At 39.0% G+C, this 17,878-nt stretch overlaps 1 protein-coding gene across 1 annotated transcript in view; it reads right to left on the minus strand.

Moving 5' to 3' along the window:
* Window positions 1-17,878, minus strand: part of RAPGEF2 (Rap guanine nucleotide exchange factor 2) — a 248,200-nt gene that overhangs the window by 22,636 nt on the left and 207,686 nt on the right. Inside the window, 9 exon segments of the mRNA XM_032631799.1 lie at window positions 68-225; window positions 5,168-5,414; window positions 5,899-6,007; window positions 6,108-6,311; window positions 6,404-6,511; window positions 9,064-9,228; window positions 9,496-9,648; window positions 15,871-16,029; window positions 16,657-16,793. Coding sequence (XP_032487690.1) covers window positions 68-225; window positions 5,168-5,414; window positions 5,899-6,007; window positions 6,108-6,311; window positions 6,404-6,511; window positions 9,064-9,228; window positions 9,496-9,648; window positions 15,871-16,029; window positions 16,657-16,793 — 1,440 coding nt within the window.

The following is a 17,878-nucleotide window of genomic DNA, read 5'->3' on the forward strand; positions in this document are numbered from 1 at the left end:
CACAGCATTACCGTTATGTCAGGGGGAAAAAAGACGAGCAAACAAAAGCAGTGCGGGCCGCGCTTACCAGGAGTAGCACTGAAGTCTAAAATGCGATGATGGGACTGCAGTAAATCAGGATTACTGGATGATAAGGTTCCGCTGACGGGCAGCGCGGTCGGGATGTGCTTGGTCTGCCTTAATCCGACTATACTGTCATCCTGAGACTGACCAATCCCGATGTCGCTGAACCAAGAGGAAAGGTAGAGAAGAGACGATCGGCAAGTTAAAAAGTTATGACTCATCAACAGATAGCGTGGACAATAAATAAACCGTATTTCAGAAAACCCGCAGTTAACGTACAACTATGATTAATAAATTCGGTTGGAACTTGCAAAAGCAACCACTGCTTAAGTGTATCCAACTCATGTTCTTAAGTGCACAGCATGTGTCTCTAAAACCTTTGCCTTTTTAGCTCAAGAAAAATCATAACAAATAGCAGTAGTTTCTGAGTACAGACATATATTCAAGAAAAGATAAGCCCTAGTTAGTCGTGGAAATAGATTTAAGAAAAAGCACATTTTTAAAAAGGCATTTAGTCACTCAAATGATGACTTCTGCCTCAGAAGGGTAAGTTGTTTTATAATCTTCAAGAAATGAAGAAATTGAGTAAAACATGAATAGAGAAAAAAAATCCAAACTGTCCCAACTTCATTCTCCAGTGTTTCAGAGAAATAAATGAGATCATGATGGAGTCAAATGTAAAGAAAGCTTGACACAGACATTATTTCTTAATTATACAGAGCCTAAAAAAGCAGTGGTGCATGGTGACATTTCTTGGCATCAAAAAAGAGGCAATGGAAATCCAATGACTCACTTTCACTTTGAACTCACTACTCAAAATTTCTAGTTCTACGTTTAAGCTCCCAGAGAAATACTACTTACTATGGATAGCTACAAACTCATTTCCATTTATAAAAGCCTGGGGACAACTCTTGAAACATGGTTTAATAATACATAACATTATTTCTAGATTTGAAGGGCCAACTGTTTCCAAAACAAATCATCAGCATGAAACAATAAGCACAAACAAACACAAAATAAGTAGAACACAAGCAAATGGTTATAGCTCTGACCAATTTCTATAAATACCTTGAAACAAGGAGAAAGAAGATCGTACTAAGGTTGGGATACCAACCAAGGTGCCATAAAATTAAGACACTTAGCATCAATTAGGCTTTCGGACATGACAGCTTGATCAAAATAACTACCATTTTTTTTTTTTTTTTTTTTTTTGCGTTACATGGGCCTCTCACTGTTGTGGCCTCTCCCGTCGCGGAGCACAGGCTCAGCAGCCATGGCTCACGGGCCCAGCCGCTCCGCGGCACGTGGGATCCTCCCAGACCGGGGCACGAACCCGCGTCCCCTGCATCGGCAGGCAGACTCTCAACCCCTGTGCCACCAGGGAAGCCCAATAACTACCATTTTTAATGGCTGTGCAAAGAAAAAAAAAAAAAAATCTAGCAGCATTCTTCCTCTTTATTTGGGAGGGAAATAGAAATTACAGAGGCAAATAAGCAAGCACAAGACCAAAGATGATTTTAGTGTCAATTCTTCAAACTTCATAGGTAAATATCATCCAGCGATCCCACTCCTGGGCATGTATCTGGAGAAAACACTAATTTGAAAAGATACACGCACCTCAATGTTCATAGCAGCACTATTTACAAGAGCCAGTTGTGGAAGTGACCTAAGCGTCCATCAACAGATGAATGGATAAAGAAGACGTGGTATATAAACACAATGGAATATTACTCAGCCATAAAAAGGAATGAAACAATGCCATTTGCATCAACATGGATGGACCTAGAGATTACCATACTAAGTGAAGTAAGTCAGACAGAGAACAACAAATTATCTATGATATCGCTTACATGTGGAATATTAAAAAATGGTACAAATGAACTTATTTACAAAACAAACAGCCTCACAGACATAGAAAACAAACTTACGGTAACCAGAGGGGAAGGTGGGGAGGGATACATTAGGAGTTTGGGATTAACATATACACACTACTATATATAAAGCAGATAACCAACAAGGCTGCTTAGCCTGAGGAACGATACTCAATATCTCGTAATAACCTTTATGGGAAAAGAATCTAAAAAGTATGTATACATAAAACGGAATCACTTTGCTGTACACCTGACACTAACGCAACATTGTAAATCAACTCTATTGCAGTAACAGTTAAAAAAAAGATTCAAAGGCAAGTCCACAACAAAACTAAATTTCCATTTAAGTGCATAGAGGCATGTACATACAGACAAAAAGGACTCATGTTCTATGCAACATTAAAACCTTCACATTTTTAGTGGAATTTCATTTTTCAACCATATAAACCAGGCTTTACTGCCAAAAATATTAGATGTCATACGTACATGAGACAACTGCTATGGACTCAGACCAAAGACAGAGCCAACTGGGCCTTTGCTGGCACAGATGCTATCAATCCTGGCGCACTCCAGGCATCCCCCAATGAGCAGCCTTCTTCCGAGCTGTTTCTCAGCAACGTTTCAATACCAAGCATGATGATCTAACGCTCTACTATCAGCTGTATCTCTGCCGTCCACAGATGCAGGGTTACTCTCGGACTGAAACTACTTTATTTTAAAGGCTTAGTTCAGAAAGGTCCACCTCTGAGCACATTCTCTTGTTGTTGGACCTCTAGAACTCTCTCATTGCTACTGAGATTTTTTGACCTTGGTTAACTTTATATGTAGTCTGTTGGTTTATTCTCTCTTTCCTCAGGGTTTTGCAGTCTTTCTCCACTTACCGGACAAACAGACCTGAGCCTTACCAGCCTCCTGCCCACCCACCCCATAGTCACATCACTCTTCCGGGCCTATCCTTGTCAGGCTGCCACCATCCAACATCTTAGCTTCTGTGATACTGATAATGTTTGAGAGAGAGAAAAAAAAAAACAGTATATCTGGAAGATTCATCTGGGACTTCCCTGATGGTCCAGTGGTTAAGAATCCACCTTCCAATGCAGGGGATGTGGGTTCGATCCCTGGTCGGGGAACTAAGATCCCACGTGCCGCGGGGCAACTAAACCTGCACGCCACAGCTAGAGAGAAGCCCGTGTGCCACAACTACTGAGCCCACGTGCTCTAGAGCCTGCGCACCGCAACTACTGAGCCCGCGTGCCACAACTAGAGAGCCCGCATGCCACAACTACTGAGCCTGCGTGCTCTAGAGCCCGCGCACCGCAACTACTGAGCCCGCGTGCCTCAACTAGAGAGCCCGCATGCCACAACTAAAGAGAAGCCTGCAACGAAGAGCCCACATACCACAATGAAGACCAGCGCAGCCAAAAAATAAAAAACAAATTTAAAAATTAAAAAATAGAACGTACTAGAAGATTCATCTGCTTGACTACTTTGGTAGCTTTGTCAAAAAAAAAAATCTTTCTAAACATATGCTTATTTCTAGGAGAGAAAAGTTTTAGTAGTAACTAGTATTAAATAAAGTCTATCATACCAATATAATAGATCCTACGGTTTACTGAGCCTTCTTTTAAATATAACTATTCTTTTCATTTCAATTACATTACATATATGGATTATTTCAAATAATTTTCATAATAATGTTTAATATTTCATAAAGATTTAAATGAGTCATCTATGTTCTTCAAGGCAAGTTTAAGATGTTTCCTCAGTGCTTTAAAATCATGTCTAATTATTATCCTTTTTTCTTTTCCCTTTTCTAGCTTTTGAATATCTTTCTAAATACACAGAATAACATTATACATAGTATTCTCATCCTGCGTCCTTCGCCAACACCCTGTACCAGGGATGGATTACGTCCCAGCTCTGACATGTCACGTTTCTATTAATACTCGGCAGGGTCATGCTGACTTGTGTTAGATTGTTTTAAAGGTTCATATTTAACTCATGGTCAACTGACTCTAAGATTTTTTTGGTTACCGTCCTGCTAATAATTCAACATTAAAGTAACTGAAGTAACTTTTCTTATCTACTTAAAAATGACTTTTTCATCAAGAAGGGTCACTTAAAAAATCGATTCCTATTCTCTATAATGCCAGCAGGCCTAATCCACTGTCTCTTAGAAACTTACTTGGTATAATCATACTCTCAAGTCTATAAATAAAGCCATCTTACTCACTGCTTATCCTCAGGACTCTGATGTAGCAGTCTTTTCTAGCTGATATGAAACCACCAATCATTATAGTTTAATGGGGAAAACACAAGTTTGACACTCGACCCATTAACAGCACATCCTAGACCATATCTCTCTAATATTTGGATGAAACTTTTATCTGAAGTGGAATTTAAAAAAAATGCTCGATACACTCCTGAATGCTTATATGTGCTGCTCCTCTGGAGGACCCATTAGATTATCAAAGGAAGAAATAACCTTTATGTTTTTAGGTTATCTCTTACACCTCTGTAGTTTGAGGAATCAATAAAAAATGAATTTGGGGCCCCCGTGTAATTTAATACTTTAAAGAATTTTGGCTGATGGTAACTGGGTTTTATAGAACACCCACAGACCCAGAAGGAGCTAAAATGAAAACAAAAGCAAGCAGACAAGCAAAGCTAAAAAAGTGCGACACCTGCAATTTTGTCCTGGCGTTAAGTAAACAGCTAAGAAGAGATTCAAGAATACACCTGACATTCTGACTGCAGAGCCCACTGGGAGGAAGGAAAGGAATTCTGTGCTTGGTTGGTGATGTCTTGGCAACAGTTAAATAACTGAAAACAGGAGAGAGAGGAAACAAGAGAATGGCAAGCGTGAACGGAACCAACTGGGAGCAGCCATGACCTGACTGGCACACAGCAGATGCTGATGGTGGAGGAGACACCCAGAAACAGGAGCAGAAATGACGCCACACCATGGCGGAGACAGGAGCAAACACACATTCTTGCCTTTTAAAAGTCCGAATGAGAAACAAAATATTTCAATGAAGATCGGAGTGGGCAAGTAAGTGGCAAAAATGGGATTAAAACAAACTTAATTGTTCAATATCGCTTCTAAGATAGCTCAGCCATAAAAGCTTGAAAACATTTTTTACACTCATGTGCAAACACTAGTTACATCACCACCTTTGCATGTCATTTTAACACAATAACATAATGTACAGAAAACTTATACAGACACTTACTTATATGGTTTTTGTGGCAAGATACTAATCCGAGTCTTGTCCAGTATCTTTTTTAGCTTGTTCCTTCCCCCAACAGTGTTGGCTTTACTTTTCTTATTTACTTTTTCAAGTCCTATCACCTGTTCTACGTCTACAGCGAGATCTGGAATGGAGTAGCGACTGGCCTTTTTGATGTCTCCAATTTTAGGGAGGTGAGGGGCACCATTTCTCTTCTCTTCTGACAATCTTGTTAGAAGTTCTTTAAACACTAAAAAGGAAACAAACACCGCAAAACACCCATTGTAAGAAATCTGAACAATTCAAAGGCGATTGTAGAACTTGGAAATATTATCTAAGTACAGACTGCAGCTACCAAAATGGTAATCTTGTAGAAAAACACTACTCCAATGAACAAATGACACCAAGAATCTGTTTTTGTATGTCTTCTGTCACTTCTACTCAGATTAAGTTAAAATAGTACACTCCTTAAATGTATAGATATTTAAAATATTTATCAATAAAAACATCGATAAAAATAATGTTATGGTCCTCAAGTAAGTAGATTTTGATTCAGATCTAATTATACACTTACATAATTAATTCTGTATCTATGCATTTTACTATAAATTTTCAATTCTTATGATGTTTGGATGATAAACATGACTTTTTTCATGATTAAGACCTAAATGCTAAAAAAAAAAGACCAAAGAAAAGGAGGAAAATGAAAGTATGCAAAAATGTAAACCACTTACCAAATAAATTGGTTTTCACAGTGATAGATAAGTGTGTGTTATTTCTAAGAATTTCCATGGCTTTTGACAGCTGAATATTTTCAAAGTTTTGACCATTTACTTCTAATATCTAAAAATAAAGTTATAAAATTAATTTCAGTTTCCCAATTGACTGAAGGAGAAAAAGACACCAGTATTTACCCTTATGCTTGCATTCAGAAATACCATACCTGGTCCCCTCGTTTCAAGCCTGCCTCGGTTGCTTTGCTACTTGAATCTACACTGTCAACAAAGATTCCAAATCCTTTCTCTGAGCCTCCAAGTAAGATGAAAGGCAAGGGAGCTTCTCGGGATGGTTTTGTGAGTGTCATCAATCTTCTTTTTGCTTTAGCAGCACAAGCAATATTTAATAGCCTTAGATGTCCACCCATTTTCTACAAGAGTTCAAAAAGAGTGGTTTCAAAGATGGGCTGAATAAAATGAACTTAAAGCTGATGGTTTATTTTTTAAAAATCCCCAATATTACCTCTCTTTCCAGATTATTTTCAAATTCTTCTAGAAATCGAGTCATCGCAGGATCCCCTTCGAAGTCATTGAAGTGATTATTCACCCACAATAATACTACCCGTGTAACCTGCAAGATCAATTATTTTTAATAGGTTTTCTTCTTTCTAGTGCTAAAAATTGACGATTAAAGTCATTTCAAAAAAGTTATCCAACAAACAATTTACCTAATAACAATGAGCAAGAAAGGTAACAATAAAACTCTCAGATTTCATTCATAAGAGAATGACCTTCTAAAAATATACAGTAATACTTTGAATGTGGACTTTACGCTGTTTGACCGCGAAGGGTTTTGAATCTGTGAAGGACGGTAACTAACTTTTATCTTGCTTCATCTCAAAATATATTTGAAATAGGTCACAACAAAAACTATAATAAAATCAAAATAATACAAAAGAAGACAGAAACTTTAACATCTACAATTGTGCAGGGAAAATGAGTAGCCTTTTCTTACCCTGCACACATGTTTTCACTGAGCCCTACACTGAGCTTTATACAGAACAAGACACACACTCACAGCTATGGAGTATTAGCTTTGTATCAGCAAGAACTGTGTGACTTTCATTAGACTATAAGTTCCATGAGGACAACAACTTTACCTGTTATGTTCTAAGGGCATCCTTAATATTTATAACAACATCTAATTCTCAGTAAAATTTTACTATATGAAGTGAGTATAACTGCAACTTTAAAAGTACCTGTTTTATTTTATATGAGTTCAATGTTCTAAATCTTGAATAACACGATCAAAGAAATTTTCCATAGCACTGTTTTCAAGCGTTAACTAACCTCTTAAAGTGGGAAAATTAAGCATGCCATTCTAGCAGTGAAGAAACAGAGTCCACAGTAGACAGTTAATCTTCAAACTGCAGTTAAAATACTGCTTATAGTCAGTACGCTGTGACAAATTATAGTATATAACCTGACTAATCACTCAGGAGTCAACTCTTGATATTTATATTAATTTTTTTGTCATTTATTTCCACTAACGCCCATTTTTCAAGTTTAGGAAACCCAGATGACCATCTCCCCTGAAACTATATCCTTAACACCTGACCTTTTCATAACATTAAAAGTTTGTAGCTGAGAAGCCAACTTAGAAGTCGACTAGCCATATTCCAGGTTAGAAAAACGAGATTCATAAATCATAAACTGAATACTACCAACCGCCACCACAACAGCTTTAAGATGCACTAAGAGGCTGCTGGGAGCCAGGCCTACACGGTTATCCACCTTCACAGCAAGCCCAGAAGGAGGCTGATTACCGTTTTACAAGTAAAGAGACGAGTAGCAGGAGGGTGAGATGACACAGAAGGTAAATGACAGAGGCAATGCTAAGGCTAAGGACCTCGGCTGAGGTCTTCTATGCCTGTGACCCTCAGATTATGAGATGAAGAGCATTACTGTCCAAACGATTGCTCCAGGGCCACGGGCGAGTCAGCGGCAGGGCCAACACTGGAGCTGGAGGCCTTTTTTTTTTTCCCCAGTACGCGGGCCTCTCACTGTTGTGGCCTCTCCCGTTGCGGAGCACAGCGCGCAGGCTCAGCGGCCATGGCTCACGGGCCCAGCCGCTCCGCGGCATGTGGGATCTTCCCGGACCGGGGCACGAACCCGTGTCCCCTGCATCGGCAGGCGGACTCCCAACCACTGCGCCACCAGGGAAGCCCTGGAGCCGGAGGCCCTTTGCTGCTAGTGCCCAGTTCTGGATTTGTACGCCCTGACTCTCCCAAGTCGGCCTCATGGAAACCAGGCCGTCACGTGGAAGGAGAAACGAGTACAGGCCATGAGTAACTCTCAAACCTCACAAGACTAGGTACTTTATCACCCACTCTGGCCTTGAAAAAGAGCTTGACTCAAGAGCTGCTGAAGAGGGTTTGTTCAGAATTACATGCCTGGGGCCTACCTGCCCGCGATGGTTCTGAGGGGACGCTGCTCGGGTGCCAACTGGAAAACTAACTTTTATGTGGTGTACACTGGCCGTCCGCTGAACCAGAGGATGCAGATTCCCATGGAACCCAGGTGGCTGAGGGCTGCGTTTTAACAGAATTTGCAACGGAACTAAAGTTTATAAACATTTGCTGGGGGGAAGGGAATCAAGATGGCGGAGGAGAAGGACACGGAACTCACCTCCTCCCACAAATACATCAAAAATACATCCACATAGGGAAGGATTCTCACAGAATACCTGCTGAAACATTTGCTGGCCTATGTATCGGCCTTTGCGTTAAAAAGAAAAAAATTTCTAGGGACTTCCCTGGCAGTCCAGTGGTTAAGACTCCGCACTTCCAACGCAGGGGGCGTGGGTTTGATCCCTGGTCGGGGAACTGAGATCCCACATGCCACACGGCGCGGCCCAATAAGTAAACAAACAAATAAGTAAACTGCAAGCCCAAGAGGCAAGGCTTTACAACAACAAGAAAATTCTAGGGCTGAACTTAGAAATCTGTAACAAGAACTGCTATGTGTATCACCTTGTTTTTATCTTCTGGCTTAAGAAGTACATTCTCTTATCCCGTCAAAATATTTTGAACATAAGTGGCATGACAAATATATATTAAAGTCTCTTTAACTTTGTATCTGAATGTTTCATAGTTGAAAGGAAACTAAAACGCAACTTCCAACCTTATCCCTGAGGCTCGGGTCATTAAACCACTCCAACAACTTTTTGCCCACTTCCATCGGGCTGCAGAGGAAAGTCCTATAGGTCAACAGGAAGTCCTCTATAAACGTCGGATCCACCACCGAATGCTCTTCCACCAAATGCATCGTTAATCTTTCTGAGGTGCCCTGCAACAAATCAAAGGCGTCACCAGCATCCCGCATGAATGGCAACTATATGGTACCTTGATTTCAAACCTTCAGCCTAAGATGAACTGGACAGTAACATACACAATAATGACTAAGACTGCTGTTCTTCAGGAAAGATAAAGATTTTTAACAATTGCTAACATTTAAGAGAAGTTACGCCTAAAAACGGAGTGGGGGCATCTTACACCGTCCTAACGGGTACTACCTAAACCCTCCTGCCACGGGGCAGAGGCGTGTTTGTCTCACCTTGATGACGATGTGCCCCTTCCTTGTTCCCGTTCGATCGAGCTCTCGGTGCTCCTTCACCATGACGATCTCTCCTTCCTCTTCAACTTTTTGCATGTTCTTTTCTACTTGGTTGAGGATACGGCAGTAATCTTGCTGGGCTATGCAGACAAACTGGAATAAAATGTAAGTCACATGCTAATGATAAAGTGCTTGCGAGAGACCTATAGCAGCGCTAATGATTCAGTGTTTTAATTATTTAACACTGACATTTTCCCATGTCTCTCCCATACTTTCTAAATGAGGGCAGTAATGAACCTTAATCGGACTTCTCTACTTTTTAATGTATTTCCTCCTTGGTCAAGAAAAGTTTCATTTTTAGAATATTTATATGTAGTTTATATTAAAAATCCTAACAATGAAAAATATCAGAAGATAAAATTAGAACAGTTCTTTCTCACCACTCCCACCCCCCAAGCTGTGACACTTAGAAAACACTGGGGGAAGAGAGGGGACTCTCAGGATAGATATTAAAAAGAAAAAAAAAAAAAGATTGGCTATATGTACATGTATAACTGAATCTGGACAGTCCACTTTGCTGGACACTGTAAACTAACACAACATTGTAAATCAAGTATACTCCAATAAAAATTAAAAAAAAAAAAAGAGCACACACAACTGTGGGCAGAGCAGCAAAAAAGCTCTGAAGAGTCTATACGTGGTCGTTTAAGTATCTGTTAGAATTATGGCCCTAGCAGAAGGGAAGACTATGAAAAGAGTTCAGAATAGAATGATGTTAATGATGGATTGTAATCCACTCCATCAGGGTAGCTGCTGGGTGGTCTTTCTAGTTTAAGAATTGTAATGTGCAACCTGAACCCAGGGGACTGAGCTAAGTGACCACGACTTTTTTTAGATTGTGATTTTTTGCGGTACTATCAGTGGGCAGGTACAAACCTGGGACTCTCTGGTGCTTAGGAAATCCGAGCGTGCTAATAAAAGCACCATAAAATTGCTTGTCAGAAGAAATTCTCTTACCTGCCCCAACCCTTCCTGCCTGTGACTTCTAGGGTCAGGTGAACTGATTCAAACCCCAGCTTTACTACCTCTCACTGTGGGATCCTGGGACAATCACTCGGTGGGCCTCATTTTACCATCTGAAAAGGGGAGATGGTCATAAGAGCACCAGCCTCATAGGATCCTTGTGGAGGCTGAGTGAGATAATCCAGGTAAAACTCCTGAACTGTGCTAGATATACAGTATGTGCTCAATAAATTTTTTTATTTAAAAAACAGATATTAAAACATAATTATCATTTAGTGGGCTTTAAAAATTTGAAGACTTTCAGAGCAGCAATTTAAAAATAAAGATGAACTTAATAAAAGATATCAAAATTCAAAGATACCCAAGCAGTAGATATAACAAATTTGCTAATTATAATTGATAAAAGAAATCATTTTAGAAAGTCTGTTCAAAAAAGGTCCACAAAACAAGCCACATACTTGTTAAGCTCAAATCATTATTCCTCATAACTGGTATGAAGGTTACTCCTTGCTCTTTTAAAGAAAAAGTTAACAAAAATATGCACTTCAAGCAATTACTCCTCCACGACCCCAAAGATAAAAAATTTCAGGGCTCAGGGCAAACCGTTTAATTACATTTCTTAGTAGTTTTAAAGAAAGTTATGAATGAATTCTAGAAATCACTTGTTACACAGATTAGCCAGAGGCCTGTGAGAAAGCAACAGTAGATTCGTAAATAAAAATTACTGTTTTCTCTGAATTTTGAATAATTTATTCTCATTTTAAAAATCTGTTAGGAATGAAGAAAGGATGGACATTTTCTCCTTTAAGGTGAAAAGATGAAAAGAGGGAATGGTTAAATTATAATGTACGTAAGATAAAAGATGCTATAGGCATCTAATATCATATTTTCACAGGACGTTTAGACTTCCGGCTCAATATTCATGATAACACATTAATTTTTTAAAAAAATTTAAAACCAAATATTGTAATAATGATTTTAATGACAACGATGACATTATTATCATCATGATATTGTAGCAGCTTTATAGGAACTTTCTCACTTTATCCTCCCAACCAGCCCATGAGGAAGGTACTACTATTATCCCCGCTGTACAGATGAGGACACAGCTGTGCATTCGGCATGCTAATGTAACCAATGTCTCATAAGTACGTGCTTGCTAATTTAAAAAAATTATACATGCATATCAGAATCTTGGCATAACAAAAGGCTAATAATGATTATTTCTGAGCAATGCCATTTACAAGTGACTTTCATTGTTTGATATACTTTTCTGTATTCTCCATACTTTCTGCACACTCAGTAAAGCTTTTTTACAGAAGTAGCAGCAGCAGTTCACACTCAAGAACGAGCATACTATGATATTAGGTTTCTTCCGTCAAGTTGATTGATACCATCTCACTAACTTTTCTATTAAGAGTTTAGAATCAACAAGTTAAAATTCGAAAAGCATAGGCTTTTGTTGTAAGCAATTATGGATAGTTTAATAAAATTTTTTTAATGCCAAAAAACCCCCTACAGACGCATATCCTTAACACTGACCACAGGTGTGTGTATGTTTAAAATCTATGGTCCTTAGTTTCTTGCCTCAAACATATTTTAAACTTTTTTCTTTTTACACGGTAGCAAAATTGTTCCCCAGGTCTCCAAATAATTTTAGGTGTTCTTTCTTATACTCAATTTTAGGGAACATAATTATATCATTTATCTCCTAAAAAAGAAATGTATCCCTGAGTTAAAACAAGTAAGTAGAGAGATAAAAAGAAAATGCTTTCTGAAGAGAAATGTACTAAAATTAATCTTCTTGACTAAGGACTTAAAGAAATTAGAATAAGTTTGATTTGAAATTCTTAGTGTCTAGACAGACATCCTTGGCATTTCTTCTGCAGCAAACTGAAATACCATCCAAAAAGGAAAAAAGAAAGACGCCCAAACTGAATTTCTAATATGGCCATACAGAACTGATATCTCAAAAGAAGTAACTTTTACAAGAAAACATTTATTTTTTATTAGCAAATTTATTTTTGCTTTAAGAAGTTTTTAGGTATAACATGAAATTTATAGGAAAAATATAATTTTTAATTGGTATGATGAAACCAGTTGAAAATTTGTGAGTTATACACATAATTGTTTTAGTGAGGTTTTATACTTTCAGACAGGTGTTCACAGGTGAAAGTCCTGTATGATCTTGGCACTCTGATATGAAATAAAAATTCAAGCAAGATTTCATCTATAAAAGGGCAATGATTTCATTTCATTTCTTACGTCCCAGGATAATTTTCTTTTGGGCACATGACCTCACAACTTTTATTTAGTAAAAATATTAAAAATGATAAAAGAATGAAGTAAAGTTAAACTTTTATCAACATACAAAACAGTCAGCTTTCACTATATCCATGCAATTGCTTTCTCCTCCAAAACTACTGCTAAAATTCAAAGCATCACTAGCTCTCATGGTCTCAAGAAAACACGAGTCTAACAGATTTACCTTAAGACATTAGATCTGTTTAAACTGGTACTTTGCATCTGCAAGGGAGTTCATACCTAATTGTTCACACAGGCATCCAAGTGTTCCCTCCCCGCTGAAGGGTGCAGGGCAGGGCGAGGCCATGCCTGGGTGTCACTGGCAGGCCCTAGATGTAGGTGGTGGAGAGAGGAAGGGGAGACAGAAGTAGAAGAGCGGGAAAGAAAAAGAGGGACAGGAAGAGGGAAAAACAAAAGGAAAAGGCGTGGATGGGGAATGGAAAACCGATCACCTGGTACCAAAGGACATCTATGCCTGGCCCTGCCCTTGTCCTTCAAACCCAACAGGGGACAAGAATGGGAAGAGGAGGGGACTTCCCTGGTGGTCCAGTGATTAAGACTCCGTGCTTCCACTGCAGGGGGGGCAGGTTCAATCCCTGGTTGGGGAACTAAGATCCCGCATGCCGAGTGGTGTGCTCCCCCCCGCCAAAAAAAAAAGAAAAAGAAAAAGAGAATGGGAAGAGAGGCACACAGAAGGGAGCAGGGCTAAGCAGTGCTGAGCACTGAGCACATCACGGGCTCCAAACAGACAGAAATAAATGTCAAACTGAATCCACTCATGCCGTGTCCTCAGGCTGAACTTGGGCTCGACTCTATACCACACTACCCAAGATGTATTTTGGGAACCCACTGAACTGTAAGGAAATGAGGGCCAAACCTAGCCAAGGTTGCTTCCTCTTGGTAAAGGGAACACCACTTTCGTTCATTTCATTCAGTAACCTCTGATTGCCTACAACGTGCTCAGTACAATGACACCCTTGTGGAGATCACGTTATGGACAAAAATGTGATTCTCACTGTTTAGTTCTCCCAACAAGAGGAGGATGTGGCACGCGCACTTCCTGACAAATAAATGACATTTTAGCAGAAATACGCTAAAATGCTACATAATTTAATGCAAACAAGCATTTGCATTAAAATATCTAAATTCATCCCCCCATGCCTGTTCTAATATGGAGGGGGGGAACGCAGGGCCTGAGATGGCTGGGAATCACAAGGGTGATTCTTGAACCCCTGATTTCACGTTCCTTTTACAACGTGTGGAGAGGCCTGCAGAGCGAGAAGGACTCTGTCTGGCAGACACTGCACCCTTGACCCCCTTTGTACATCCGGGAGTCTCGTATCAGGAACCATAGGAGCCTAACACTACTTCAATCAGAGTTTTCGTGTTCCATTAGAGTTTTCTCTTGGCGTCTACCTTGATGACTGTCACTCTGGAGTTTCCGCTGATTCCTCATCCAGCAGAGAGATGAACTCTCTTCCTTACATCTACCTCCTCCTCCTTTCCCAGGACTCCCGGGTAAATATTTAATGTTACCTGCTACATCTGACATTACTTCAGCACTCTTGGAATATTAACTCATAATATTTTTATCAATTATTCTGAGACATTTCTATGCCTCCTACATCACTTCAGTCCCAAGATTACAAAATTTCTAACAAAAGGGGTTGGCCAATTATGAGGCGCTAACGTAGTAGCGGAATCCTCAGAAATAAAACAGCTTTTACTCGCCCTTTAAGGACAGAAACGGACCCAGATGCTCTAGTGATCCTGACTTGCAGAAGGGCCCAAGGAGAGACTGTGAAGCAACAACAGGACAGAGAAACCTTTAACAATTTTCCAGTTCGTTTTGACTCAGTTTGGCTTTATTTTTTTTGGAATATAATTCTAAAGCTGAAATATCACATATGACCCCTTTTAACATTTTGAGGCCAAATATAGACTTTGAGATTTATGTACCATTCTGTTTTCCTCCATTTTGCCAAATAATTGAGAGCTGGCTATATTAAGAAAGCTCTTCTGGCATTACATATTCAAAAACTGAATTTATAGCCTTTTTTTTCCCTCTCTCTATGGTGCTCACTGGAGGAATTATTTAGCAAAATTATTCTCTAAGTAAGATGATTTTATTTATAGCCATGGTCATTTTTCTTTTTAGTAAGTAAAACACTTGAAATGAAAATTTAAATGAGCACTATTTTATATTTATCAGACATTATAAAAATTCAATGATGTTCTTTTAGCATAAACTATATTCAGATGACGTATTTTAGACTGTAGACTAATAAATACAAGGACCACTTAACATTAATTAGTCTAAGTCAACTCTTTTGGTTTATTTATATTAAAATATTTTATCTTTCAAGGACAATTTTTTAAGACATAAATTATAAATACTTAATAATGATAAAAGCATCTTAACTTTTTTTTTACACTAATATAGAGGTTACCTGTTAGATCGATCTAATTAAATTTCACATTTGGTCTCAACATTCTCTCTATTCTTTTATTAAATGCTTTTAAATAATGAATATTAACATAATATCAATTCTGACATTGTTCTTTTTATTAGCAATCATTTCTTTACTATCAAGTGTTTCTACTGATTCATACCATGATTAATTTTCATGACTTCTAAAATCAATTCCGTATCTTCCATGTATTTAAATAAAAATACTGTGTAACTGTATCACAGCACCTTTACTAACCTACATTTAATTTCTTTTCATCATGGGCATTTTTACTTCCGTATTTTTTGTTGACTAGACTATAAATTATTATTGATGGAAATTAAAAATACTGTATTAATAGAACACCTGTTTTTTAATAGAACACATTTACAGAATGCTTAGCTCTGTGGAGCCCAAGTAACTTTAAGGGAGATTTGTTTTTAATTTCCTGGAGTGTGATAACACTAAAAGTCATAGTTCTACTTTAAAATCTTCTTTATAAATCTAAAAGATGACCTGTTTATACAGGCTGAAAAATCTTACCTCAACTGCATACGTAAGTTCTTTATATTAAGCACAGAATAATGACAGTTTATACCTGGCAGTCATCCACCTTTGTCCTCATCACTCCTTTCATGTATTCCTTGTCCATAGTAGGAGAGACACCGAAACTATTTCCCATACATAGTATTTCTGCTTTTCCATCTGGGTAAGTCACTTCCACAGAACCATTCAGAATCACTGACCAGGAGTCCAGCTAGTTCCAAAAAATGAAAACAAAGCAGAAAATATAACATCATGATCGTGAAGCTGTAAATGCTGGAACGGTCCCTAAAAATGATTTACATCTTTTATTTTTTAAAGAGGGAACAAATAACCCAAGTACAGCTGACCGTTGGCCAAGTTCACAGAACGAGAACTAAAGCACAGCCACGGACCCACGGGTTTCCAGGTGCCTGCACGGCACTCCGCTCTCCTAATGACTCTAGCTCTTCCTCTCTTAAACGACACGAGGGAAGAAGTGTCTTCTGTTCCCCAAAACACATGTAAACAATATAAAACGATCACCACAGCCTTGATAAGAACAGCATTGCGTTCTGACAAGAGGCATAATATTATGAACGTTTAAGTTGCAAAATCTGAAAAGTTAAAATGTCAAAAATGTTTCTACGAGTATCATCTGGAATACCGCAAATAATAGAAAATAAAATAATGAACTTGGAAGACTCTGACACAACGAGTGCATCATAATTCCCGAATGATTGAAACTTATTGCTGCCCATGGTTTGTAAGGAGGAGAGAAGAAGAACGGGGTTTTTGTTCATTTGCTGCATCGAGTGAGGCTCACACAGAGACGTTATAAGTGGCAGAAACATTTCCTGACCTCTTCACCGTTGTTTAACACGATGGTCCCGGCTCTTTCCACCACTGCAAACACCATCACAGCACAGAGCTCCCGCCTCACCGACATCGTCATGTTGGCAAAAGCCGGCAGCTGGTGCATAAATTCAAGGAGTTGCTCTGAAAAGCAGAAGGCGTGTGAAAAAATGACAACCATTTCCCAAAACAAGCATTCAGAAAGAATGCTCTATGGCTCTTTCTTTTTCAGTGTCCTACAATTCTGCCTGGTGAACAGTACAAAGACTTTCAATTATCTTCAGCACACGCTGAATTTCTTGCAGGTAAACGAAGAATTCTGTCACTGTGGAAATGGTGACATTTCCTTGTTGATTCAGGAGCAACAGGACACAGTGCAATTCAACTTCCAGTGGGAATGAAGAAATTAATAAACTTCAAACGGGGAATTTCTATTGAAAATGAGCTGTGATCTTATTGAGGCTTATTAAGGGATGAAATGATAAGCTGAAATGAAACGGAGCTCTGACAATTCTCTAGAAAAGTCAGTAGGTCCATTCCGGTGCCTCTGGGGCGAGTGGATGCCCGAAACACACAGCAGAAACCACCACCTTCACTCTAAAGATACTCCAGGATTTAGAAACCAGGGAATATTTTCCGTGGGTCAGACAAATCCATAAAAAGTAATCCATTAACAAGTGTACAACATTATATGATAAAGGCGAATGAAAATGGACATATTATCTCTGACCCCACAGATTGACGAAAACAAAGTTTGCTCAGTCTTCCTATGGGCAATGCTGCGGACAAACAGCTTCTTCTTGGTAAGAACTCCTTACTAAGTTCTCTCCTCACTCCTCACCACGGCTGTCAGCGACGCATTTCACAGGGAGGAAACCGTGTGGCTCAAAGGCATACAATTAGGAAGTGGCAGTGACACGATTCAGGACTGTGTGTCTCCACGCTCAGGCTGGACATCACAGGTGGTGATAAAGACCACAGGGCGTGTGCCAGCCTGTGAACACTTACGAGCTGAATTACTTTGGGGAAGACGATTCATTTCCTTAAGGCGTGTTTCTCTCATTTGGAAAAGAATAAGATAATACCCACCTTCACTGGACAGTTCTGAGGATCAAAAGGAATGAAGATGATAAAGTCCTTAGCAGAGAGTAGATACGCAATACATGGGAACTGCTGTTATTACCATTATTATTATATTCACGGTATTGTTCAAACTTTTGGCTAAGTAA

This window comes from Phocoena sinus, chromosome 5, assembly GCF_008692025.1.
Source record: "Phocoena sinus isolate mPhoSin1 chromosome 5, mPhoSin1.pri, whole genome shotgun sequence".
In the NCBI taxonomy this organism is placed as follows: Eukaryota; Metazoa; Chordata; class Mammalia; order Artiodactyla; family Phocoenidae; genus Phocoena; species Phocoena sinus.